General features: G+C 38.7%; 1 protein-coding gene across 3 annotated transcripts in view; it reads right to left on the bottom strand.

The window, feature by feature from the left end:
• The window catches only part of DOCK10 (dedicator of cytokinesis 10), a gene marked incomplete at its 5' end in the record, with an annotated part of 158152 nt that overhangs the window by 39376 nt on the left and 91089 nt on the right, over nucleotides 1-27687 (bottom strand). For all 3 annotated transcript variants that reach the window (XM_080622390.1, XM_080622391.1, XM_080622389.1), the window contains 17 exons: nucleotides 157-270; nucleotides 2988-3057; nucleotides 5903-6021; nucleotides 6599-6691; nucleotides 7222-7308; nucleotides 7994-8115; nucleotides 8267-8390; nucleotides 10130-10222; nucleotides 11089-11154; nucleotides 11781-11968; nucleotides 13967-14046; nucleotides 15308-15430; nucleotides 22471-22553; nucleotides 23144-23266; nucleotides 24010-24231; nucleotides 25754-25909; nucleotides 27212-27295. In XM_080622390.1, the coding sequence (XP_080478516.1) occupies nucleotides 157-270; nucleotides 2988-3057; nucleotides 5903-6021; nucleotides 6599-6691; nucleotides 7222-7308; nucleotides 7994-8115; nucleotides 8267-8390; nucleotides 10130-10222; nucleotides 11089-11154; nucleotides 11781-11968; nucleotides 13967-14046; nucleotides 15308-15430; nucleotides 22471-22553; nucleotides 23144-23266; nucleotides 24010-24231; nucleotides 25754-25909; nucleotides 27212-27295 (1947 nt within the window). The remainder of the gene's footprint in view (nucleotides 1-156; nucleotides 271-2987; nucleotides 3058-5902; nucleotides 6022-6598; nucleotides 6692-7221; nucleotides 7309-7993; nucleotides 8116-8266; nucleotides 8391-10129; nucleotides 10223-11088; nucleotides 11155-11780; nucleotides 11969-13966; nucleotides 14047-15307; nucleotides 15431-22470; nucleotides 22554-23143; nucleotides 23267-24009; nucleotides 24232-25753; nucleotides 25910-27211; nucleotides 27296-27687) is intronic.

The following is a 27687-nucleotide window of genomic DNA, read 5'->3' as shown; positions in this document are numbered from 1 at the left end:
TGGCAAGTATGGTTAAGTCTGCCTGTCGAATCGCTACAGGATATGATTTGTGCAAGCTCATTCAGGGAAAGAGAGGAGAAAGAGATGTGACAAGTGAGTTTCACGCAGAAAACCAGGAGCAGAACTACAAATGTGCCAATTCAAGCAACCACTCACCTTCAAAACCTGTTTCACTGTTACTTGGTCATTTAACTTCAGAAGACCACTCATATTCTTGGCCAGCTCCTCATGAACAGTCCTTTGTTCAAATGATTTGGTCCTGAACACATACTGAAGAAGAAAAGAAAAATAAAAGATATCAAAATACACACTAAAATAAATATAAATAAAACTCAGTAGGTGAAGATAAATTATTTATACACCACTAACTGCTGACAATCTTTGCCTCAAAAATACCTTGATGGAACAACACACACACATGGAGTTTAATTCCTTTAGCAGTCACAGAACAACACTGCTCCTTACAAAATCCCAGTTTTAAACACACCTTCCTGTTGACTTCAGCAACATGTGAATCATGAGGAATTTCTGCTCAAAATCAGTGCTATGATTTACTTTTTCAATAGGGCGTAGGATCCTGAGACCTCTTAAACTGCCTTTCAAGCCATTTCACTAGAGTGGAAAAAAAGAACAAGCAAGCAGAGGAAGTATGGAGGGTTTTTCACCCACCTAGTCAGGGCTACCTTCACTTGCTCCTTCCAGTGGCAACAGCTAGTCAGAGCTGGTAACAACTCTTCATCCTGAAAGGCGTAGAGCACTCACTGGAGCGGACAGAAGGGGAAAACTATACCCCTTTTAGAAATCAATCCCTCAAGACAGGAATTTACCCACTGAAGTGCTTAGAACTCATAAATCCAGTATGAGTTCTATTCAACAATTTAAGGTAATAATTTGGTACTGGGATCCATTGCTCCTTCCCTAAAGCAAGAGCTCTGCCAGTGCAGCAGTTGGGATGAAATACCTTTTAAATTCAACCAGGTAGGTAAAAGAAAGTAATATCACTTGAAAATATCTTATTAATAATCAGCCTTGTTTCCAGAGCAGATGCCATAAGCTTCTCCCTACGCAGTTTGAAACTTCTGGGTCCAATAATTTAAGTCAGTATAATTTTTCATTATTACTGCATCTGAGTGACTCACAACTCTCAACTTATTTCCCCAAACAGCATTTCTAAACTAGGTATTCATTTCCTTACAGATGGATGAAAGCGATTAACAGTTACCAGCTTTTGACTGCTAATGGAAATGGGAAAGCAGGCTAAATGAACTTTTGGTGTAGCCTAATAATCATCTGTTACTTCAAAGATATTTACCTCCAACAGGTGTCTATTGCAATTTTGAAACGTAGAAGAGGTGTTAATACCCATTTTAATTAACTACATTTAAATGTTACATAGGTTATTTAACTTGGACATATACCGATGATGAGATACTTGCAGGCAAACAGCATTATCCATACTCATTTAATGGATATTCAATTGATACAGAGAACAAGATCATCTTTAAAGAGCCCACTCCTTTGGCTTTTCAAGTACTGGCACAGCTTGCCTGGAACCAAATTCCACACACAGAACATATCTATATATATATTCTCTAGATACCCTCTTCTTCAGAACAATAATAGATTAAAAAAGCTGAGTAAACAGGAAACAGTTGCAAGAATCTGAACTCCACAGATGAGAAAGGAATTTATGTATGATAGCACATACAAAAACACAGGATCTTGAATCTAAAATAATGACTTAAGATAATAATCAAAAGCTTAGTTAAAACACTGTAGCTTCCTCAGAAACATGCTGTTACCTTGCAACCATAAAAGGCACCCAGAAATACCTCTTCCATAAAAATTACCACTTGTGGATCCTTTTCAACTACATTGAGGACAACTCTGTACATGTATAATACAGATGGCCATACATTTTAAAATGATAAATCTCATTAGAGTCAAGAGGAATGCTGCAAACTGTGAGCAAGTTCGCTCTCTAAAACTGCCTGAGGATGGAGGGAGGAGGTGGCTGGTCTCTTCTCCCAAGTAACAAGTGATAGGGCAAGAGGAAACGGCCTTAAGCTGCACCAGGGGAGGTTTAGATTGGATATTAGAAAAAATTTCTTCACTGAAAGGGTAGTCAGGCATTGGAACAGGCTGCTCAGGGAAAAGGTGGAATCACTGTCCCTGGAAGCATTCTAAAAACTGCAGATGAGGCCCTTAGTGACATGGTTTAGTGGTGGACTTGACAGTCCTGGGGTAAAGGTTGGACTTGATGATCTTAAAGGTATTCTCCAACCTAGCTGATTCTATGATTCAAATTACATTGAATGTCTCCCACTGGTATTTATCTAGCTGAGGTTTCATGTTCTTTCATATATTTATTTCCCCTTTTCTTCCCTCAACCCCTGCAGGGTGGGAAATTCTTAATTCCATTTCACAAAGACTGATGCTACACCTATGCTCCTAGAAGCTCAGTTGAAGTACACTTGCTTATAAACTGCAAGCTCTAGGCATCAGCTGAATATTGGGAATTGTTCCTCCTACATTTCAGTACCCTTTAGGAGTGCACTGCACCTTCCTCCTCCTATGCTTGCCCAGCTTGCTATCCTATGAAAACAAAACTGCACTACAACACAAAGGAAACATGAGCAGCCCTTTGCCCTTTTCAACAAACTTAGGTTGCAAGCCAGGATGCAGCTGAATTTGATGGAGAAGGACACTCCATGGAGTGTCCCTGCTCTACAGGATGCCCTTAAAGCATAGAGAGGCAGCGTAATTTGTTCAAAGTGACATAGTTCTCTCTCAAGAAGAAGTGACTCAGCCTCTTCCAAACCTTACCTTCCTTTTCTAACCAGAGTCACCATGCCTGGCAGAAAGCTATGATGCAAATGCAGAGAAAGCTACAAACAAGTACAAATAAGAGTAAACAGGAAAAAAAAACCCTGAAAAAAACCCCAAACACCCATATAAAACAGTTAATAATATAACAGCAATCATACCGTCACGTAAGAATTGATGCAGTTGTCTAGTTGTTCGTCATGGCACTTAGCAACAATGTTAGTAAGAACCCTGCAAGTTAAAAAAAGGTAGAAAAAAAAAAAGGTAAAAATTGAGTTGGTTTATGTTATAAGGCAGAGAAAGCCCATCTGATACATCACTGTACTTTTACAGTAACCTCATTTAAACAGTCTATGAGGGATTTGATCTAAATGATGAATAGCATTTGCAGAAACCATTCCACTGGGAAAATCCAGTCACTCCTTGGGCCCTCCACTTGCACGGACTGTGTTGTTATACATACATTCATCTAACAAAATGCATTCAGTTTTAATGATTATAACTGAACTGACATTTCAGCAAAAGAAAACTACTAGCTAACTAAAGCTTATACAGACTTTGGGTGATTTAGAATAAGAAAAATTAGAGTATGTTAATGGAACATTGAGGCAAGAGCCTCTTTCTCTGGCAGTGTTACTTGCCAGGTCATCTCAGATATTGGTAATTCTGTAAAGCACTGATACTTTGCTTATCATAGCACTGTTAATCAAAGACAAACACAAGCCTGGGCTCAAGCCCAAGCATGGCCCCTCTCCTGCACTGTTTGCCCAAAAGGCTGAGCACAGCACCCTCTCGTTACTGCTCAGCAGGGAAAGGCTGGGCATTTCGTGCAACCATAGATCATTTGAGCTTCTGCAGATCAGCTTGGTGATCAGCAATATGGAAGAAGTGGGGTCATGCTGTCCCCAATCTCACAACCTGAGCTTCTACTAACAGCAGAGATGGCGCTACTTGAGACCAAGTGTTTTGGCAAAGTTTTCTGTTCAATCTGTTGCTGGGTCATCTTTCTTTGAGAGCATCCTGTTCCAGAAAACACAAGTCTGAGCAAGCAGTCTTCTTCAACTTAACCATGAGATTTCCTCTTGATTACTGGGATCTCATTTTTTCAGGATACTTAATATAGAAAAGACTCTGCAATTTTATAATCTTATTTTATATTGAAAAAATGGAAATTTCATGATTCTCAAAAGTCGAAAATTACTGAACTGTATCTCAGATTCAGGGGTATGCTTAGTAACAGTATGACAGAAACGGATTATTAATATGCCTGACTGTGGTCCACATATAAGTAGTCATTTTGACTAGCTTGATTTGAGTATTTACTGCTAATTCTTATTATTGAATTCAAAAGCTTTGCAATTCCTTTAAGTCAGCATTTTTCATAGATCTCATTTCTTGCTGTTAGAGAAGTAAAACTTGTAGCAAAATACAAAACCTACGATAAAATTAGCTGTGCCCATTCTGGTCCTTCAGCCTTTACTCTGACTTGAAACTGAAACAAGTTTTGGCAAAGATGAGACAGAGAAATGATGACATGACTGGGACCCCAGACAAGTAAATAACCATGAGAGAGTATAAAAGGAATAATGTTTCTTCCAAACACATTAGCCAATCTATGCTCTCATTCTGCTGTTGTTGTTTTTAATATGTTCAACACAAGCTGCTTCAAGCTATTCAAAACAAATTACAATGTGTGTATATATAGGACACATCAATGAATGGCACACACAGCAGACACGCATATCCCTACTGACATCAACTCTACCAGCACAAAAGCTAACACACAGACAAGAAAAACACTGAGACGAGAATCCTTCTTCTGTTTTGTTTTTTTTTTTGTTTTGTTTTTTTTTTGGCCAGATAGGTGTATAGTCAAAATCTGAGCACGAAAAGGTAACATCCTCCCATTTCTCCATCCAACCATTAACGTTACTTTTTAAACAGCTGCTTCTTCTATAGCACTTCTTTTCCAGTCAGTTAACCAGTGCTGAAATTCTTCATTTTCTCTATCCAGCCTTAACATCAGTTAATTTGTTGGTGATAAGGGAAACCTGAAAAGGTCTGCCTGCCTCTCTCCCTTTGGAAACAGTATGCAGTGATGAAATCACACATGTTCACAAGGAAAGGTTCTTCAAATCCTACTGCCTAGGTGCAGTAAAACTGCACTTTGCCCTGCAAGGTGCCATGATCCTTTGATAAAGGACCTTGAAAGTCTAGCTTTTCAAGGCTGAGTAATTCTGCTTCCTTGCTTCTTTAAGTTTTCCTAATTAAACTTTCTTCAGGAACTAATTCTGAAGAACAATCTGTGGAAAGAAAGAAAATACACTGACAGCAGATTAGTCTAACAAGGTTGCTGAGAAAAGTTGTCATTTTTTCCCACTAGTTGTATTGTCATCCTCATGTTTAGTTTCTGGCAGAAGTACAACAAAAATACCACTATGGCCAAAAGAAAATGCAATGCAACCTTCTGCCTCCTGCAGAGACCAATAATAATCTCTCCAGTATTTTTTTTCCTGCTGACCTTATTAACAGCATCAATAAAAACAATTTCATTATGTGAGGGGTGAGCGACTTAGCAAATCATTCCAGCTGTTTGCTTGATCACTGGAAAATGCTTCCATTGCTTTTCAGTTATTGCTGATACACTCTAATTAAAAAATGCCCCAGAACAGTGTAACTTGGTTGTTCGACTCTGCATTGGATGCGGCAAGCTGCTAAGCTCTTCCTATGCTGAACTCCACATGCCCAGACCCAAACATAAACCAAAACTGATATTCAGCTTTGCTAGAAAGCACTTAGCTCCTTAAGAACTAGGCCTCTACCTATAATTGCCTTAGGGTACACAGAGATGTCCTCCATGGTAAATGGTTTCCTGGTCCGTATCTGTCAGCCACATGATACTACACTCTTCCATTCATTATTTGCAGAGACCTGTGTTAAGGGGGAAGCAGGCATTCCCACTGATTAAAGTCTAAATGTCATAGTGAGCTTTTGTAAGAGCAGCTATAATTGGACTAACATCTACATTTGCACTCTAGAGAGAATTCTTTTCCTCATACAGAAAATATTCAGATACCTGGTCACAGCTGTTGTAACTTCATCATCACTGTTTTGCACCAAAACCCAGAAGAGTTGATTAAGGACTACAGGAAGAAAATTCATAATTACATGGAACTTCTCAATCCTCAGCAAATTCTGTAACAGAAGAAAGAAAGAAAATGAGAGATTTCTAATATGAGCAATGAAGCTCATTACTTGCTTTCCTGCTTCAGCAGGTAAAATACAGTGCAGCCCCTGGTATAATAGTAGTCTAAAGAGAGGACTGGTTCTCCATGAAGTTTGCTCTAAACACAGCCATCAAACATCTGCAGGTATTGTCCAAATCTCCAAATTCCACTATTTTGCTCTACCCTGACTTAAGGGGGGAGAGAAAGACAGGGAGAAACCAAAACCAATTTTAGTATTTCATTAAGGATACATATGTAAGTGCAACACAGCAACACTAAACCATCCTTTAACAGGATCTGAGACTTGGCACAGGTTGAATTAACAAAGTTGATGGGCAGATGCAGCCATGCTCTAAATGAGATAGGATGGGAGACAGCTCTGTGACCAGTAATGCATCCGTTAACTAACTCTAACTGGAGTTGCCATGGACCCCATTGCCTCCTAGTAAGTCTATGCCATGTTTAGAATTGTGCAGTGATAGAACAGTTGAGAGAAAGCCCTAAATACAATTTTATAGCATAGTTTGTGCTGTCAGTCACTTTACCTTACAAGAATGGATAAAGTTTGAGGTAGGAGGCTGGGATAGATCCTTTTCCCTTTCCTGGCACTGATGGAAAAAGTTATTCAGGTATGGATCCTAAAACGATAACCATTCACATTAATGTGTATTATAGAACAGATTAGAAATTCAGCTCCATGAATTAGTTACAGCAATCACCTGTAATACTGATGAAAACATGAGGTCCCCACCACCCTAAATGTAAGGCACAGAAAGATCAACATACTCAGCCCAACCAACTGGCCAGCACAGTTTGCTATATACAACTTATTTCTAGGTGCTTCAGCCACTCTTTTTTCAGTGTTGTGAGCAATTCATTTGTTAGCTCACAATCTAAAGGATTTCAATGGCCAGAATTTTTTCTTCTTGGTGCTCACGATTTATTTTCTTGCTGGTTACACCAATATTCCACAATTTTTCTGTTGGTATAATCTTAAATATTTTTCCTTAAAGTGTGTATTCCATCATTGTCATCTTGCCCTTCTACTCAAATAACCTTTAAATGTTAGAGAAACAAATTCACGCGAGATTATAAAACATCTTTCATACATTCCTTGACACTTTTTGTTTGTAAGCAGGTAACACAGCTAAGAGGGAATTTGGCTTACCTGAGTGTTTACTGTTGATACAACAAAAGTAGAGACTTTGAAAAGTGGTTTCCCACTATCTACCCATTTCACATCACAGCCAATCTGCTATTAAAACAAAATCAAAAAAAGTCATATTTTTCCACTTATTTCATACTTACTTAACTCTTCATCACATTTTCACTGCACAGTTTTGCACATGCACATCTGTGAACTGTGCTGGCTACCGTGCTTTCACACTACAGAATGACTGCAATAGAAACCCAATTTTCAGTGTAAGCCCACAGATGTTACCATTCAAAGGACCAGATCGCTGCCCCACCCTGTCCTCATGACAATGGTAAACCAAACACAAGGGCACAGAAGTAATCCAAACTGGACAGGATCAGTGCAAAAAATATGATATCACACCACAGAACTGGAGAATGAATCACGATCGCAGATCACATCAGCAGGACAATGAGTGTCATATGGCCTGACTTTGTGAAAAGGGTTATTTTTGACCACTCTCATTCATGTTTTGGAGAAGTTAGGTATGATGGTATAGACTACACAGTTATAAAATAAACTTTTTCCATATACACTGTGAATCAGCAACATATGGCTCTGAGTCCAGTGGTACCAATATAAACTAGCTTATAAACTCAATAATATACACATGAACATTCTAAACCAGATACGCTATTAGCATTTACACTTCCAGATAAGTACAAAAGCAAACCTGATCTCACGTAAAACATATGCAAATAAAAGCTCTGCACCATTTGAGCAATATGAAAGTATGAATTAATACCTTTCCACAAGTTGGTTCTTGAAGGCTCAAGTAATTGGGAGGCAAATTGCTTGCCACTGGCACGTTGTGTTCTTGGGAAGCTAACTGGGCATCTTTCAACAAAGGAAGCCATGCGTATCCCACTGTGCACAAGAACAAATCAATATGATTCTTTGGAAAAACAAGCTTCTCAAGTTCAAAGGAAGACAATAATAACCAGCCAGAAATTCTGCAACCCTTATTTGAATGTACATTATTTATATTTACAATTGAAAGTAATTCTACTACAGGTACCTGGTGTTTCCAGAGCCTCTTTCTTTTTGGCATTAGCTTTTGCATTTATGTCACAGGTGACATGATAAAATGAAAACAGAATGTGGTGTTTCTTATGGAGTTGAGTGGGAAGTTCAATTTTCACCTGAAATGTAAAATGTTACACCTCACTTTAGTTTAAAAATCGATTAAACCAGGCATCAGAGATGGTCTAAATGAATGATATGTCTCTACACAGAGGTCTAAGTACAGCCTGCCTTCAGTGACTAATGTTTGTCTGCATGGGTTATAGATGTATGCTTAAGGAAATTGTTTAGGATGATCATCCATAATTTTTACTTAAACCAGCTTTTTTCTTCTCTGTCCTGTGGATGAATATTTGCATTTATGATGAAAGAGAGTAAGATGAAAGAGGACAGAACTAAAGGGTGACACTCGGCTTAGAAGTGATCACCTGCACTCTAGCAGCCATAGCCGTCACCACTTGCATATTTACAGGATGACCAAAGCAAAAACTGAAATGACATCTCTGCTTCATCATCATTTCATGGCAAAGACCAAGTAATAAAGGCTGATACGAATATAAACTTTCATTTAGGATTTCTGCAGAATCTTAAATCCCATATAAATCCCATATAAGACTCCTTGCACTTGTGAACTATGATAAAGTTTATCCAAGCTAATCCTATGCTTATAGTAAAGCTTAGAAATTGTTGACAAATGTTTCCAGTGTTAAATCAGTTTATAGGTAAGAATCTAACACCATAAACACAGAAGTGAAACAGACATGGAGATTAAGACATTCATAACATATTACATTCTTTTATAGACTGCACTTCCTACAAGGAACATCTAGGACAGGTGCACACCTCTTCCAGCCAAATCAGCTATCTAGAGCTGAATTCAGCTCTTTGTTCAAGTTGAAAGTAATCTGCCCAAACCAGATGACTCACTAGTATTACATGAAGGACATTTTCAAACATGTTAAAACCCAAACCACTGCTTGCAAAGGAGTTGTGGGGAGTTCAAGAACTCTGAAGAGCCAACGCTTTAAGTTCCAGCTCAGTTCCTAAACATGAATTTTAAAATTGATACTTCACATGTAGCTGTACATTATCTGCTGGTCTTGCCTCTGCCATTTTATCACAGTAAATTTTAACGGAAAAAGAAAGTTTTTCCAAGCGCAAGCCAAGAGTTTGGAAAACGCTGGCTATATACTAATGCTGTTTGCCAGCCTCATCATTACATATAAAGCAGTAGTGCAAAAACCCAGAATAGACACGTGACATTTCCAGGCCACCAAACACACTAGTCACTGAAAGGGTGAAATTAAGTTCACCTGCAGAAAGCCTGGGGAATTAATATTTGGTGTTGGTGAAACATAAAGATGCATGTGTGATTAATGTTTGGCAAAGGTGAATGTATGAACTCTATTTGACAGCTACATCCCAGAAAGCACCAGCTAAGTAACTTGCTGCAGCCACTACAGATCACTGTACATTCAGACCACTGGATTAACAAGAATGCTTCAGTGCAGATCTTCTATCTCATACAGGGATTTGTTTGGACATTTGGCTAGTGTTTACTATTTCCATTAAATTCAGAGATACAGCTGGACCTTAATGTAATCCAGACATGCATTTTGGAGAGCTAGACTGTTCATAATTAATTCTACAGCAACTTAACTGCACTCAGAACACCTTACAAAAGGAAGGATTCACTGACTTAAAAAACAAAATGTGAGACTGTATGTAAAATCTCCATAACACAGGCCCATCCAGATACAGTCAAGTGTAACAGAAGTATTCTTTACACATACTTTTCTGTCTCACTGGCAAACATGTGGGATTGACAGACATTTAATGAAAGAAAAAGCAGACTGACCTCATCATAGAAATCAGGATTCTGGGAATGATGTAGCACAGCGGTGTAGGCTGCCGAGGTAAATAATGGTCCACCTGGCTTCCCATAAATGCACTGATAAAAGTAACATGTTTCAATTACATTGTGAAATTCTGCTGATGATACCAGTCCCAGTATATCTAATATGCTTGCACACTGAAAACAGTATCATGAAAGATTGATAATTACTTTGATTCAATATTGAAATAAATATTTTAAGTGCTCAAACCTGCAATTTTTTAAACACACTTACAGTAAAAGTCCATTGATTCTGTGAAAATTACCATACACTCTGCTAAGCCATGCAGACTCCTACTTCTTCCTTGCTGTTATCAATTTTGGTTTTCTGCAAAATGCTTTACAAAACCTATTTCACTTTTATGCAGTTCAATACACAACATGATGCCTTTACTGACTCTTCAATGTTACAAAAGCTATACCAGTTAATCTCCCTGCTGGCAGAGTCCAGTCTGAAGGCTCTTGATTACTGAGTGATGGCAACTTTATTTATTGGTTGGAAAACTACAGTACAGAAATGCTATTCAAAAGCCCCTGGTCAATTGCAAAGTTAAGAATTAAGTCTAAGGTTCTTCTAATTTTGTGCCTCACTCTTTTCAATCAAGTGTCCTGATCTCAGTGAGAAAAGTAGGGTACCTGGTAAATTTTAGAATAAGAAAATTACACTGTAAAAAATGGTTCAGTTTCTCAACATTGTCTTCTTTACCCTCCATCAGTCAGAAAACTGGCACTGCAACATGGCATTGTGAGCTGGAATCACTATGACCAGCTGCGATCAAACAGAACCACAGTGCAAATGTAGAAGCATTCATGACAACATTCAGTTTCTAATTGTTCCATGTTAGTATAGCCCTGATTCCTGGGTTTTATAAGTAATGTCTTCAGAAATACTGTTTCCTGAATATATTCTTGTTGTGCCTCACCTTCAATGGCTTTGATCCTTCTTCATCAGAGCTTTTAAATTCAATGCACACTGTTATATTCCTCGCCTGAAAAGACAGGAACATACGAAAACTTACATCAGAAATGGGGTACTCATAAAAAACCAGGCAAACTATGAGGGTTGAAATAAGCACTTTTCAAAATCTAGGAGAAATATGCAGATGGTTTATCAACATTTAACAGGACTTTAAGTCATAGTGATAGCTCCAGAAATAATATTTCCAATAGGAGCTGGCAAATGCAAGCCAGGTCTCAAACTGACTGCGTAGAAGCAGATTATAAAGTAACAAGCACTTACCCGGGTCTTGTCCTTAATTAATTTTCAATCACCATAAAAACAGTACTCACATTTCATTTAAGAACTACAAACATTATCCAGATTAACTTTATTTTCACATGTCATTTCATTAAAATACAGACCTTCTGAGAATTGTGAAAAAGCTATTCCACATTATCTGTCTTTGAATCACTGATACAACTTACAACTAATCCATAGATTCAGTTCATTAAAGTTGCACCAATGTTTTACGATTCCAAAATTCAAAAAGATTAAAAGCCAAGCCAGTGACATCACCATTTCCCCTCCTTTATGATGAGTACTCCTTTCATTTCAATGAGAGCTCATGCAGTAAACTACTACCCAATGCTGGCCCGAATCGGCTACATACTGTACCTTGTTGAAATATTTTTGGCTATCATACTTGAGGTGTTTTGGATATATGTATATTTGGTTCTTGTAAACTCTGTAAGGTCGAGAATATTTTGTTGATTCCTGTACAAACTCCTCAACTTCCACTGTAGGCTGATGCTCCTTTATGTCATTAAATGGCTTGATTGGAATAAAAGACGAAGTTACACAATCTTCAAAAGAACAGAAAAGAAACCCATCACATATTATGTCTGTTTTTACAGTCTTATTACTAAGAATAATTAATATTGAATATTTACTTGGAACAAGTAAAATCCTTAATTCTTCACCTTAACTTGTGAAGAGTAAGTAATGCTGTAATACAACAGGTCAAATCCTGCCTTAAATAGCATCCATGTTACCTCAGAACAACTACAGTATATCACCCTTACATGATTTATCTCTCTTGAGTTAAATAGTACAGCACTGAAAACCTCTTTTGACACACAGAGTATTTGATGGCATAACAGCACCATTGGTATACGAACAGTTTTAACAGAATATACTGAAATGACGCTGTTTCTAATTAATTTTACAGCTCAATATCTCATTCAAGTTTTCCTATTAACTAATAACATTGTAAACAAAATGAAGAAACAAGTAGTGCAGAAATAGATTAAATATATGATACAACCAGGATAACTGAAATCAGATCAAGAAACAAAAGATGAAAATAAGCACTCTGTCACCCAGACAGGGAGAGATTAAAAACAGATAGAATATACTCTGCCTGTGTCACTACATCAGCGAGACATTTAACTTCAGCTTGGAGAACTCAAAGGCTGTTTGTACAAAACCAGCTGTAGCAGCAACAGCACCAGCTACCAGCTTTGGGGCCCTGACCTTCCAGCACGAAGAACAAGCAGGAACCACACAGCACACATGGGAGGTTAAGAAAGCTTTTTCTCTCTTCTCCTTTGCTAGAGCTACGTGAGTTTGGCTTCACCATATGCAGCAGGAAAGGCAGAAGTTTTGTTTCAGACAACATCCCCTGATAAACCACTGGCTCATAGTAAATAAAGTCTTATAAAAAACAAAGATCTACTTCCGTTGTCTACTGCAAATTGATGCTAATGTGAAGCAGGGTAGCGTTGGTCTCTAGAGACAAAACTACTGGCAAATTCTTGACAAGATCTTTGGCCAGCTTCCTTTTCAGTGGCTTTTCTTGGCAATAAAGGATTTTAGCACAAGTCTAGCACAACTTATTTTGAGTGGGAAGGAGGTGTCAGAACCAGTTACTGCTATTACAAGGCTTCCTTCAGAGCTGGCTGAAGTCAATAGAGTTTTCATGGAGATTTTAATGAACCCTACAGCATTGCAATTTTCTGGCACAGTTTTTAAATTATTTTACAGTCTTATTCAGAGTAAGATAATTTTTCCCTATACCAAAGAAATGTTTAAGCTGTTACTCTTTAGAGTGAGGGAATTTTCATTGACTTTCCACAGGAACTGGGCACTTTACTAGCACATACCCTCTAAAGCCAGACTTTCACTTGGCCACAGTGCACACCCAAGATGCTTGGAACGATTTTGCCTACTCCAAGCTATCCGTTTCTTTTAATTTCAGAACTAAAAATTGCTTTTGAAATGTTAGTTTTATCTAATACATGAAGATGGTATAAAGATGCATGACGACAGACTTCAGAGAAATTCAGTGGTCCTGAGCTTTTTGCAGTGGTGGGTCACAGAAATGTGGCCCTTGAAACAGAAAATTTAAAAAGAGGTAAAAGGATTCAGTTAGAAGCATTGTGTCTTAGCAGCTGCTGAACTGATGCCAGAGTGGCCTCTGAACAAAGCCCTCCACCTAGTCTGCGTTCTTGAAATCTGCTATGTCTCACATGGGCTAATTCAGAGAATATGAACACCATAGTCCATCAACAGTGCAAGGCTCTTAACCTCAAGCTACAGAAGTCCACTCAGCTCCTTGGCCTAATCCCTTAGAAAGCAAAATGTGGTACTTGGACTTCCACCACATGTAGATCCACCATTCTGTATTGCTGGGGGATATCTGGACAGGTAGAGGCTGAAACAAAGAATGGTGTAATTAAAACAAATCAAACATTTGTCTACACAACAGGCACTTCTACCAGAATTGTCTCAAGTCAGTAGTTATGGCTGCAAAGCTTATGACAATGTCCTACTTAATGATAATAATCAAAGTGCAATCATACTTGGATGTTCCAAAGGAACACAATCAACTGCAACCTCCAAACAGCCAGGTATAGTCTGTATTTTGCTGATCTTCTCTGCTCTGCAATGACAGGAATGAAAATATTTCAGAAAGTTGGAACAAAAAATCCATCATAGGGATTAATTTAAAATAAAAACCAGACCCTGATTTAAGACAAATATATATTTAACATATTTAACATACACCTATTGGCTATTATACCCAAATCAAATGCAACAGCAGGAAAGAAACATGGTTTGCTTTGTTCTTCATTTCTTGGCCTCATCCCTTCTTTATGAGGCAATATTACAGCATATTTTGTAGAAGAGGAAGAAACTGATGAACCAAACCTTATCAGAATTAACCTATTTACTTTTTCTTTCTAAAATCTGAATCAAATGTTCTCTAAAAGGAATTCAATGACCACTGAGATGAGAGGAGTATACAGCACCATGGCTTCTGCAACTGCCGTGCTGAAAAGGGACCAAGACATATTCCTTGTGCCAAAGCAATTTGAGAAGTGCCAAAACTGTGACGCTGTTATCTAGAAGATGCTTTAGACAGACAAACCCAGAAGTGGTGACTCTAGTAAGAGCAGTAAGAATTTCAGTAACATTTCTTGACAAGCAACAAACAGTAAGATGGCAGAAGAGATTAAGGGCCTGATCCAATCCCTATAGTTGACTTTCAATCTTCCTATGAGCTGATTTTATATAAATGGAACAGAAGTTACTTAGATTTATTTATTTCTAGGCATATTTAGAGTAGAAGAGACTTATGGTTCAGTTCTCATGTCACTTATTCAGTATAAACAAAGACTCCGCTTAAAATTAACCTGATTTACACCTTTGCGAAAGACTATCCCGCCAACTGCTATTCACTAATTTACACACTGACAAGCATTTAGAGAAGTTTTTTCCTTCCAATGTCCACTCTGCAGATTGTCATGGAGACTCAAACAAACAAAAGGAAGGAGTGAGGAAACCATTAAAGAATGGGGGTTAATTTTTCTCTCTCTGCCTCCCCCCCCTTCTTCTTTTCCCAAGATAATGTTCTCTTGGTTGGCTACTTCACCTGCGTCTCCCCTGATGGAAGCTAATTTAAGAAATCACTACCTTTAGGTTATAACAACATTTATGAACATGCCAAATGACATTTTAGTTTTCCTGGAAAGTCCAACCTAAAGCACTTTTGGACAGGTATCAGGCTAATGTGAAAAACGCTAATTTAATATGGCCAGTTCAGCATACAGCGCTAAATGAATAAAAAAATCTGTGAAAATGATTCTGCACAGCTTTATAAAGCTTTTACTTGTCAAACCAAATTAAAAACTGTTCCTTACCTTCTGTACTCTGCTATTAGTTTAATCAAGTCTTCCATGGAAATCTTATTACTTTCTTGCCTGAATAAAGGTGAGAATCGGGAGTCTCTGTCAACATTTCCCTGATTATCTTTAAACACTGGTCTATAAAGAAAGAAGAATGACATGTCTATAAACATTCCCCCAATATGTATATTTGAACATTTGAAATTGTCATGTAACCTTTTAACAAGGTTATAATATGAATTGTTACACAAATTCAAGGGCTTCCTGCAGAGCTTCACACAAGGAAGCTCCTCCAAGCTGTACACTTGCAGGAGCATAGGCTAGTTCAGTTTACCTGCATGTCCTGTCCCAGTCCTGCAGACACTTAAGATCTTGTTTAATCTTATGTGATGCACTAAGTCCCCACTGACCTCACATGCAGTGACTGCTCACAGTGTGGAGTTGCTGGGGTTTAATGCTAGAACATTAATCACCATCCAGTTCAGCATCCACCATTTTTCCCCCCCTCTTCTATGGCTAAGTCTCACTTGACTTGAGAAAGCTGGAAGTGTACAGCACCTCACCAGAGCCAGCTCTTTGCTCCTACCTGTCGCTCCATCGCCTTTTCTGCAAGGCTGCCTTCTCCAGCCTTTCAGCATGCTCCTCAGACAGCCTCAGAGAGGCCATCCCCGGCTGACAGCCACTAACCCCGAGCCTGATGGGATTTCACCATCTTGCTCACACATCAAGGACATCACCTCTCACTTCAACAAAGAGATTGACTCCTTATTTCAAGAAAGTGTTTTGAAGAATTCATTACAGCAGTAAGTTGTTTTGTCCAAGAAGTTATTATCCAGTGAAAACCATGATAATTTTAAGTAACAGAAAACAGAGCAAGGTGTCAAATCTCAATCGCTACATCTCACCACGTAAAGAAACGTATGCTTTTGCAGAAAAAGGTTAGAGACTTCTACGGAATCTTTCTATGCATTAAATCTGTTGTCCAGGAATATGACACCAACGCACTGGGATTAGCTTTCCAACTCACTGGGGTTAGCTTTCCTACACAAAACAAGTTTGTGGAGCACTCGCTAGATTTTTCATGAACTAGCTACAAAGTGCCAAATGAAATGGAAAAAAAAAAAGATATCTCTCTGTAACTGGGAACAATAAGTTTCAGCTGTTGTGCACACAGGAAGACATTCCCAGATATTTCCATTCCTGCTCATAGACACTTGAAGGATTTAATTAAGACATTCCAGTGCCCTTTGTATATCCCCAAGGGTCACACATGCTGGCTGGACTGGATAATGTAACAGCTATCCAAATGAATGAACCTTGGATTCAATTGTAGCATGCAAAAACATTGCTTAACAAAAGTAAATGTTCTTGACACTAAGTACTGTTCTGTGAATAATTTGGCCAATCTTGCTTCCTTAATTTACTTCTCTGTTTCATTGCCAGTGAGAAGAATTGATGCCAGTACAGACTGCTGCCAGATGCAAGATAATGGACTAAACCTTTGGAAGAGGATCCCAAGGATAAGTATAAATACACCGTGTCTTAATTAACTGAGTGAAGCCCCACTATTTCATTTCTTTGCAACTGTAGAGAACAATCAACTCTTCTATCAGATTTTTGCCTCCAGCAGTTAGCAAGAATAAGGCCCACATCAACATGGCATGTCAAAAATCTGAAGTTATTAGGTAGAAACCAGGCTTAATTTCTGGCAGTCACCAGTTTACAAATCCTATTAAACAGTTGTCAGAAAAAAAAAAAAAAGAAGGAAAAAAAAAAGAAAAAAACAGAAAGAAGAAAAGATTTAATAATTATTACAGTATTGGTGACACTAAGACATTTCTTGCCCTCAGCACTGCTTCCTTTTCCAGACTAACAGAGAGGACTAAAACACTCAGTGAGTGATTTATGCTTTGCCACTGGGCTCTACAATATGATGCTGAGCAAACCCAGGCTCTCCTGGAGCTTATTAACTAATTCCAGTGCAGGATCTGACACCAAGCAAGCCACTGCTCAGCACAGCAGGGTGTAGGCGCACTTATCAAGGCAGAGTTGGGGATGTTCACGGTATAAAAGGAAAAAGAACCAGGTCTGTGCTGTAAGTAGCTCATTCTGGGTCAGTGGTGCTGAGCACTGCCTCCTGGGAGGCTCTGGGACATGGCATTGTCACCTTGTCCTCTTCAGCCACTCCGTTTTGGAGTCAGAAGGGCTTTACAGAGTCCTCCTACCTACAACCACTCCTCCCCGGCATCAGTGTTCCTTCGGTATGATATGCCCTACCTCTACAACTGGTCCTTGTCAGTTCAGCAGCATACACCCAAGACAAAATTAAAGGCATGAAAACAAGTACCCACAACACAAAACACACAAGTATTTTTATCCCTCCAACTTACACACAATACTCCACTCATGTAAAGGTCTTGCCACTTACAAGAGCAATTTAGATGTCCACTGAAAACAAGATGACCCTTCTTAAGAAGAGGCATGTTTTATGCACTCAGGGAAGAGCTACATGGCTTTCTGCTGGTCACACTGTACTGGTATCTCCATTCTCCTGGCTCATTAAAGCTGAAGAGTTGCCAGAGCAGCAAATATTGTGTGCATCACATCTGCAGTTAAGTAACCACAATCCCATGTTTTGCTAGATCCTTTCAGGGTGTTGGGTGCAGGTGGAGCAAGAGTGCTCAGTGTCACAGTGAATATAAAGAAGACATTTGAGAATGACAACTGTCACACCAAAGTAAAGGAAACATGCTAAACCACTTTTACAGTCCAAGAGTCCAATATTTGTCTAATATATTAATGATTATTTACTACCAGTTACTTATTTACCAGAGAGACTTTAATAAGAAAAATTTCACAGAATTAAAATCCTGAAATGATTCTAAAAGCACAAATTTAGGGGAAAACAACAGATTCCACTACAGAAACTGAAACATCACCTCAGTATTTAAAGTGTTTCTGTGATTCTACTGTTCTGGCATTGCTAGCTGATAGACTATAATCCTAAAAAAAAATATCTGTAAGCATGGGAAACCTACAAAATGTTCATAATTTAACACTGAAAAAGCCACTTTTTAAGTAGTGGCTTACAATTTGTCAAAAAATAGCTCACCTCCAGGGTTAGAGATTCAGTGTGAGATCTGCAGCTACTGTAAATCAGTGCGGCCTTGTTACCTTCAGCTACATCAACCTCTACCAGCTGAAAACCAAACCAGAAGTTGCATAAGCTGCTGAAGGAGTAAAATATTAGGCTGTAAAACGTGAAGCTTACGAGAGTGGTGAAGGTTTGAAGGAACAGCAAAGTGTAAAAACTAATCTGTGAGTGAAGTTTCCCCACATATACAATATGTAGCTCAGGCACATATTTGCAAACTTTGGCAATTCTGGCAGGAATATGAGAGTGGAAGATGGATCTGACACACTGTAATTCTAACACGCTGTAATTATACCTGTGAGAGCACACAGACACCAGATCCCACCAACGCCAGCAGGGAATCAGGGAGTAACCCTGAGTCATGCTATTGAATGATGCTAGTAAACTGGATGCCACATAAGGTAATTAAGAGTTTCAGTCACATGTACAATATTCAACTGTCAAGATTTTGGCTCACTGAACGTGCACATAAAAAAAAAGAAAATCGCACTGTGGCCATCTGCAACTGCTTTAAGAGGGGAAAATTTCCACACAAAACAGGAGTGTGCTTAATGCCAGAATGAAATAACTGGAAAACACATTTCCAAAACCAGGGTCTAGCTATTTATCATAGCCAAACCATTTTTTCCCCTGCAGTGAGATAGCCTCCTGTGGAAACTTCTGTTTTCAAGCTGTGAAAATAGAAATAGATTTTATAGGGTAAATTATACTTTGCTCTTACCAAAGAGAGTCCTGAGTAATGTTAATACACAAATAGACGTAAATGAGTGCAGAATTTGACCCAATGAACTAAATAAAGTTCTTGTGCAACATCGCTGATACCAACAAGTCCACACACGTGGTGTATTTGGTAAATGATTTTTTAAACTGTTACCTCATAATGTGATGAATAACTTTTTATATTGAAAAAGTTTAAGAGCTGAAAAACACACCCAAGTGTATTTTCCGTAATTAGTTCTACAGATGGGAGGAAAGCTTTACAACAGTATAGGTAGTGAAGTACTGAATTAAGGAGGCCATTCAAAAACACTGTCTGCTGGAACTGAGGGATGTCCACAAACTCCAGCTATGTCCTCTGCCCATGTGCAGGCTATCTGTGTAATGCACACATGTAAATATGCAAAATGTTGAAACTTGCCGTGCACCTGCCAACACCACAAGCATATATTCCCATTTATATTTGGGAGATCACAGCCAGAAGTATTGTCTAGATAAATATATTTAGGAATGATTTGATCCTGTCGTAGGGAAAGAAAAAATACAGTATATACAGTAAGTAAAGCATTTTTGATCTTCCTTTCTAAGACTGTGAACTGCACATTGAAACAGAAGCCTGTAATTTCTTAGAGAATATCCAGTGAAACAAATCATTGTCATCTCTCTAACTGAAAAGTATGGGATTAGAGCCAAGAGTTTCCATTTACAAAAAGCCTCAAGGAAACAGACTGGAGAAGGCTCTGACTCCCAGTGATTCCCAGACCCACTGTACTGAGTATGACACAAACAAGCTCCTCTCAGATGAACTCTACTACTGTCATCCTGCTTTATGTCCTTTTCCACATTCCAGCCTGTGCCAATTAACTGTTTGCATGGAATTCCAAAGAGAAAATATATCTGTTCATCTCTCCAACACTTACGGTTGGATGCAGCAGCAGCAACTGCTTTGTTTCACTTGGATGAGTAGTAGTTAAGTAAAGCAATCCACCTATACAAAACACTTCTGCTCACATGGCTGTGGTGACTGGAAGCTGCTGCTCATTGGAGGGAAGTTGGACTAGGTGGCCTTTGAAGGTCTGTTCCAACCCAAACTATTCTATGATGCTATGATCTAAGATGACCAAGGAATTGTCAACTTGTATTTTAATGCTAAAAATATCTCAAGTAACACAGAGCTGAAAGGAGAGGAGAATCTTCTGAAAAGCACCATTTTCTCAGTCCACTCTAGCCTGACAGGCATTTAGGACGCTATCCTCTTTCCAGGCACAGAAATAAAACTTTGTTCATGTCTGTTAGACTTGCCTTAGGCAGAGCAAGCGTTCAGTTCTGGGCTGAGACACAGTACTATGGAATGAGCTTGAGCAATACAGCTGCAGCACATACGCAGCATCCACGTACCGGTATGATACGGTACAGCCTGAACCCTGCCTCTGCCGACTCCCTCTTACTGAGAGGCAACTGGGGGTTGTCATCTGGGGAATCCTAGGAAAGGGAAATGCACTTCCTTCAAAGTAAGAACACCACCTTTCTGTACTTTTTTCCTTGCAAACAACACTCTGAAAAAAGATTTGCTGAAGATGCAGAAGGACATTTTAGCCTTCTCTACATGCATAAGTGATTAGCCTGATCCGAACTAGTTAAAATCATCATGCCACCTCAAGATAGCTACAGCAATGACTGAGTTGCAAGACATATCGCTGATGGCACCGCTAGAGACCACAGGCAGGATGGAGTTAATAAAAAGCCTCAAGTCAGTCTAATGCCAAGTCTGCACCTCTTGCCACTGTATGGTCCATTACACACTAAAAGTAGCTCTGTCAACCCAAGAGACATCCATCAATATAATTTTGATGAACGGTCCTTTGGCTACACTGAAGTAGTAAATATTAATGAGCATCCCTAAGCTTTCAATGACAGATCAGAACACATTACCTGCCTTTCTCTGGAGCACACACGTACTGCTCCTGCTCCTACTGGATATTGGCAAAAATGTATGTCAATAAAAAATAAATGAACTCTTCAAATGACTGTACCTTGCATTGTGTTTTCTCCTTTGCCATTTAAGCACCATATTCTAAAACTATAAGCTTTCCCCTACATGCAACAGGGCAAACCGTGCACTTGGGTGCTCTGTACCTCCACACCAGAAGCACAGAGCCCCACAGCTATCCCTCACGGTTATGGGCAGTGCTACGTGACTTTTTCACCTAGCACTTGCTCCTCTCCTCCTTACTCCCTACAGCTTCAGGCAGCTCTCCACCTGGCTTGCCATGGTCAGAACAGAAGCCAGAGAGAAAAAAGGAATGTTTTTACTCAGTAATCCAGTTTTCCTTTTTATAGGGAATATAAAATTTTATATTCCCTGCTCTATGAATGGCAGAAAGAAGGGAGAGCTGTCACAGGGACACACAGGAGGGATTCAGTCAGGGAGCTTTCTCATTCCAGGGCAGCAGTAAGCTGAGGAAACTACAGAAGACTGAGAAGAAAAAAACTGAGAGGACAGAGAAAGGAATTACATAGGAACTTGAAAGGAGAACCAAAGAATTAAGTCATACCTGGTTTTGTGAGTTAATTTGGTAGAAGGGGATCAAAAGGCACAGGTGTGCCTCAATCTTGACAGTGAGACTAGCAAGAAATTATCCAGGAGTAAAGAAACAATGAAAATCCATTAATACCACTGCACTGACCTGCAATGAAACCCAACTGACCTGCCAAACAAGAAAATAACAGCTCTCTGTTGCCTACTGACCACTAAAAATGCAAGAGTACCTGAAGCATAATACCTTAATATCACCCCCAAGGCACTGTTTTAGGGGCACCATAACCTCCAAATCCTTGGTTAGATTTTTCCTAAAACCTGCCAGGCATCATTACAAGAACAGGACTTTGAACTTGTGCACCTATATTTCATGTGGCCACTGCAACTCTATTTCAGACTGTAATTATCTTTGCAGGAAAGTCTTGTGAAAACTGTAATTTTGAAATCTCTTTGGTAATTTTTTGCCCCAAATCAGTGGTGGGGCTCACAAAAAATTGATATTCTGTCAGCCACCTTTGCTACTCCACTACATACCTAAAGAAAAGATTCCACCACATTAACATTTAATGAGATAGTGACCAACATTCAGCTATGCGAATAATAGAGCAATGCAATAACAAAGCTGCAGGATCCTCTGGGGTCCTGAACCATGCAGAAACCTTTGCTTAGCTTCAGGCAGAAAAAGTGGGAAAGAATAAGAGGATTTGAGTTCAAGAGCAGAATAAGCTGTTAAATGCTTATAAAATTATAGCAAAAATTAAAACATACCTCACTGACCAAGCAAATGGCATACGGTATTTCCCCAGCTTGCTGCAGAACTGTTTATTGGATTTTAACACCTTCTGTGCACACTACAAAAAAGAAAATATTAATTATTCTCAATATAATTATAACATCTGAAATGCAGCACATAGTACATCCAAGTACTCCTCTTCTGAAGAGGGTATAGTGTCCCTAAAATAATTTAGCCTGATACTGCCCTTTATAGAAGGTTCTGGGAATACAGGAAAGACATCACAGATGAATATGATGATGCTGACAAATTAAATCCCCTCAACATCCCTTCAGTCAGAACTGCATTAGTTACAGTTATTATTGCAGTTTTCTCTAATACACCCAAAATGCCCACCCCAACTTTGCTCGTATACAAAGTGCACTAATTCATCATTTCAAAAAGACTGCTGAAAGAGAATTTCACTCTGCTAAGACATAACTACCATAAGAATGACCACAAATGGATTTGTATGCTGCAGACAAAATGATACTTCATTCATTCCATCAATGGAGCTTGGACATTTGTTTTGTTAAGTGTGGGCCTCCTGTGAACTTGTCCTGTTCAGCAGCCACACACTGGTGAGTTTTGTAAGCCCAATTTGCAACGTCTTCAGCTTCCAATAGGCTGAGGCTGACAAAGAAGGAACTGATGTTCCTGTTACATTACCTTAAACGAATCAGGATTTTTAATGTAAGGTTCAGCACTGCTGGCAATATTTCCTGTAAGCACCTTTTCTATTTTTGCCACTAATACTATCTCAGAATGAGGATTACTTATGGAGAAAAGAGCCTGTGGAGAAAAGAAAGAACAGTTAAAAAGTAAATAGCAATACTGGAGAAATCAAATACTGCCAATACTCGCAGTTGATGGGAACAGCAATAAACCAGATTCAGAAAGCATTATTGAGGATTAGTATCTCTACATATTCAATACAGCTGGATGGAAAATAAAATCTTTGTTCTACTGCTGAGGTACGCCTGTGCATATGCAGCACCTTGCAAACAGACTGACTCAAGTCAAGAAGTTGTATGAGCATGTTAGCATCACCTAACCTAACTATTCCTCTTGGACAGTACTTAAATGCTGGCCTCAATCAGTCACGCGTAAGTGCAATGACAGGGAGAAGAAAAGGTAATGTATGGAGTTTCAGAGTAAAGCTTACACCAACAGCAATGTTGTGGGAGAACTTTGAAAGTAACATAGCATCTAAGTGTTGCTTTAAGTTGTGATTTTGTTTAGCTGGTGTGGAAGACACCAACAAATGCACCCAGAGCACAGGAAACATGAGTGGTTCAGCTAAATAACAGATGGCAACCTTTTTTTAAGTTTTGACTGTAAAGGGTTTTAAACTCTATACAGGGAGCTCAAAAATCAAGGATCTGTATTCAAGTACCACCAATATACAAAAAAGGAGTATTCTTGAAAGCAAGAAACACTGGTAGTACAAGATAAATTCCCTGATGAAAATGAATATTACTGAGCTAAACTAGGTTATACAAGTCACTAAGTCATGCAGGTCCCATGTAGAATACCTGTTTTGGGTATTTCAGCCATTCTTCTGGGAATCCCTTCACCTGTGGTTCTTCCATTTCATTTGAGTCTGTATTCTCAACAGTGCCATTTTCTAATGAAAACGAGGAACCTGAAATCATCTGTCTAACGAGTGTGTGGTTCAAATCCACATGAAAATCAGCAGAGATCTTCTTGCCATCCCTGACATCATACAGCGCCACACTCACAAAGAATGGCTCTACCTGAAGAAAACACCAGAAACATAAAATAGTGATAACAGAGAGCAAGGTGGTAGATTATCTTTCAATAGGTTTCTGCAACTAGAAAAAAAAACAGAAAGCAAACAAATATTACTTACAAATTATGAGATACATTAAAAACACACACCCCTACCAAAGCTAGTTTCCAACCATGTGATTTTAGGGGCTTTTAAAAGCAGTTTGATAACAGAACCGTAACTGACAGCTAACTTAGAAACTCGCAGAATAGAAAACAAATGTATTTGTCACAGATCACCATTAGAGTAAACTGAACAGAGCCACAAAGAACCATTTTACAGGATTTTTAGATTTCAGTTCAAAGCCATTATAAAAGAAAGAAGAATGAGGGTGGGCTTTCCTGGGATCGTCAGAAATGTGGCGCTAAGATGACAAAACGTGAGTAGATGAAAAATGTTTACTGGTACAAACACAAATGAGTGGGTGTATTATTCTGTGGGAAACACATGTTCCATTTTGCTAGGAAACGAAGAGCATCCAAACCACTCTGACAGTACCCACTTATTCTATTGCATAGTATCAGAAAATTAAATCCTATGACTGTAAGTAACCTCCAAAGAGCCTCCACAGTTCTGATGAAATAAATCAGTCTCAGAATAACACCTTCTGAGCTGTCCAGAAATCAGAATCTTAAAACTTTGGAGATAAAGAACAATGTACAGCAAGTAAAATATTCTGTGGTTTTCCAGCCTCTGTAGTGAACTATTGCATGCCCTTGGTACAGTTATCATGTCTTCATTTAAACAGTTATTCCAGTCTGCCAAAAAAGTATTGATTACATCATGCTGAATGTGCACTCACTGCAGAGGTCATCTCCAAATGAAAAAAAAAAAAAAAATTAGGGAAAAAAAAAAAAATCAATGCCTCATATGTAATGTATGAAAGTTGAGTTGCCAGGACACTGATTTCTCAAAACTTTCCTGCTTCAGAGGAGAGCTAACTAAAAGCTACAGACTGATACCTACGTCTTGCTTTCCCTGCCCTTTTTTCTTAAAGTAAGAATAAGTAAAATTTTCTGGTTTGTCCTGCTTTTAACTGTTTTTTTTCCACCAGGTGAAGCAGCCAGTCCTTTCTATTTTGCCTTCTCTTCTGTAATTTAATCTGCTTGGTTCCTGGTCTCTCTGTGAAAAACAAAAAAACCAATTCAGCAGCAACTGATATTCAGTTGCCTCCCTACACAGGTCTTGACAGCTTAAGCTATTGTTAAGAAACCTCAAGGATTTCAATGTTTTAAATTCCATATTGAACTATAGCTAAAATTCTACAACCTAAATCAGCTTCAAGAGGTTTACTGAAAAGTTCATCAGTTTCATCATTCAGTTCTAACGGATGGGCAGAGGAGGAGGAGTAGTGAATGCAGTATGTGTGTATGATACATCTTAACTTCACCGTCTCTTTACAAAGAAACAAGTGTACAGAAAGATGGAATAAAAGACAAAAAAGAGAAAAGAAAGAGAAAACTCACAGGGAGATAAGTAAAACTTACATTGGTCAAAGGATCATTTTCGTTTTCAGTAACACAGGCCTGGAGATTCAAACTGAGCGATTTGCAAGTGATCAGGATCCTCTTTGCAGGCTTTTCTTCAAATGGCTTTATCACTGAGTTTGTTCCTGGAAATTCCTTTTTCTGAGGATTCGATGACTGAAATAAATTGGCAATATGTTATATATAGGAAAAGTATGGCATGCCAAAACTAAGGAAGCTTTTTAGAGGTCATGGCAGTCACTGAAGCACCTGGAAAACTCAAAGAGTCACTACTGATATGTTCACATTACCTTGCTAAATGAGTGTTACTCCTAATTTATAGATTAGGAAGCAAAGCAAAAATATTACCTGAGGACATACATAATGTCAGAGGCAGAATGATGGATCCAAGTTATGTTTCCTATAATTTTGGTTCTAATAGTTTCTTGTTTGCTTACCACTTCAGAAACTTTTCATTTTATTTTCCTCAAACAGATTAAACAGCTTCATATTTTCAGACTATAACACCACATTTTAGGATTAGGCTTCAGAACTTTTCCTTTACTTATACACCACACCACTATTTCAATTCATTTAATATTTTTAATAACAGCGCTGCAGTTGATTGACAAAAGCTTCAAGTTTGAATATATACTGATCCCGATTTTTCTCACGTCGTCTTTTTAACTGAAGTTTCCAGTTAAATCACCAACAAATGTACATTCTCTGCAAGGAATAACATTCTTTCAAGTATGAACTCTGACACTGAATGATAAGAAAGCTGAAGATAAAAAAAAAAGCAACCTGCACTTCCTACATTTCCAGCTAAACTTCTTTTCACATAGACAGCTGTAGTTTCTCACTACTCGTGTGGTGAGGGACGGAAGCACTAGTTCCCTCCGAACTAGGGCTGAGGCATAGAGCACTCACGGAATGCAGGTCAACAACAAATTTATTGTGCAGTTACAATTCCTTATATTTGCTGCCTAAGCACCTCTCCAGAGTCAGCTGGTTCCTGTCCCTCCTGGCAACCTCCTGTCCGTGCACCAATCCCTACAGACAACCTTTTCTACCTCCAACTGTAATTCCCATTGCTTTTTATATCCATTCAGATTTCTGTAGTCAAATTCAGTGTAATGAATAACAGTAAAACTACTGTTCTGATAACATGCCCAGTTCAAGAGAAGATTCTGCTGCTGTAATATCTTCAGGTTGCTTTGACGATTCAAAGCTTAGCTGTCCTAGACTTGACAACCTTCAGAAGTCACTTCCACTCTCAACCATTCTATGATCAGATATCACTAGAGTCTATACTGAAATCTCTACAGACTAGAGATAGCTCCCCTCACCCTTCAAAGGTGAAGTTTCAGGTATACCCAATTGCTTGCTGGACTCCAACCCACTCTGTTGGCTTAGCTAACCCACTTGTATTTTAAAACTTCAAAGAACCTGGGAGAAAAATAAATATACATCACTTACTGCAATATCAGGATCCAAAGAGAAAAGATTTAGCCGCTCTGTATTCCGAGAAGCTTTCACTGTTTCTTCTGTTTCTGTGATGTACTGTGGTGACAGATAATAAATTAGTTCTCTGCATCAGAACAGAAATCTATGGAGTTGTTAAGACTTCTAAATGAATGATCAATGTTTCACTTCTAACAACACTTCCAATTTCTGCAGTAGTTATCCCAAAGCACCTTCAAGCACTCTTTGAGTGTTATATGCTTGTGAAGCAAGGATTTTCAGGCCATGAAACACTTCTAAGGAACCCCAAAATGGATCAAGTAATTAAAATTCATATATGTTACTAAAGACAATGTTACCATTGCGTAAGATGTCAGAACTCTAGATCACTGTGCTAAAACAAATTTAGGGATTCCCAAGTTGATGGAAAACCAAAGCAAACCAAACTATCCCCACAGAAAAACACTTGGGGAGAATTAGAGCAGAAAGTG

This window comes from Psittacula echo (assembly GCF_963264785.1).
Source record: "Psittacula echo genome assembly, chromosome: 7".
Taxonomy (NCBI): Eukaryota; Metazoa; Chordata; class Aves; order Psittaciformes; family Psittacidae; genus Psittacula; species Psittacula echo.
This window is presented reverse-complemented; position numbering and strand designations above follow the sequence as displayed.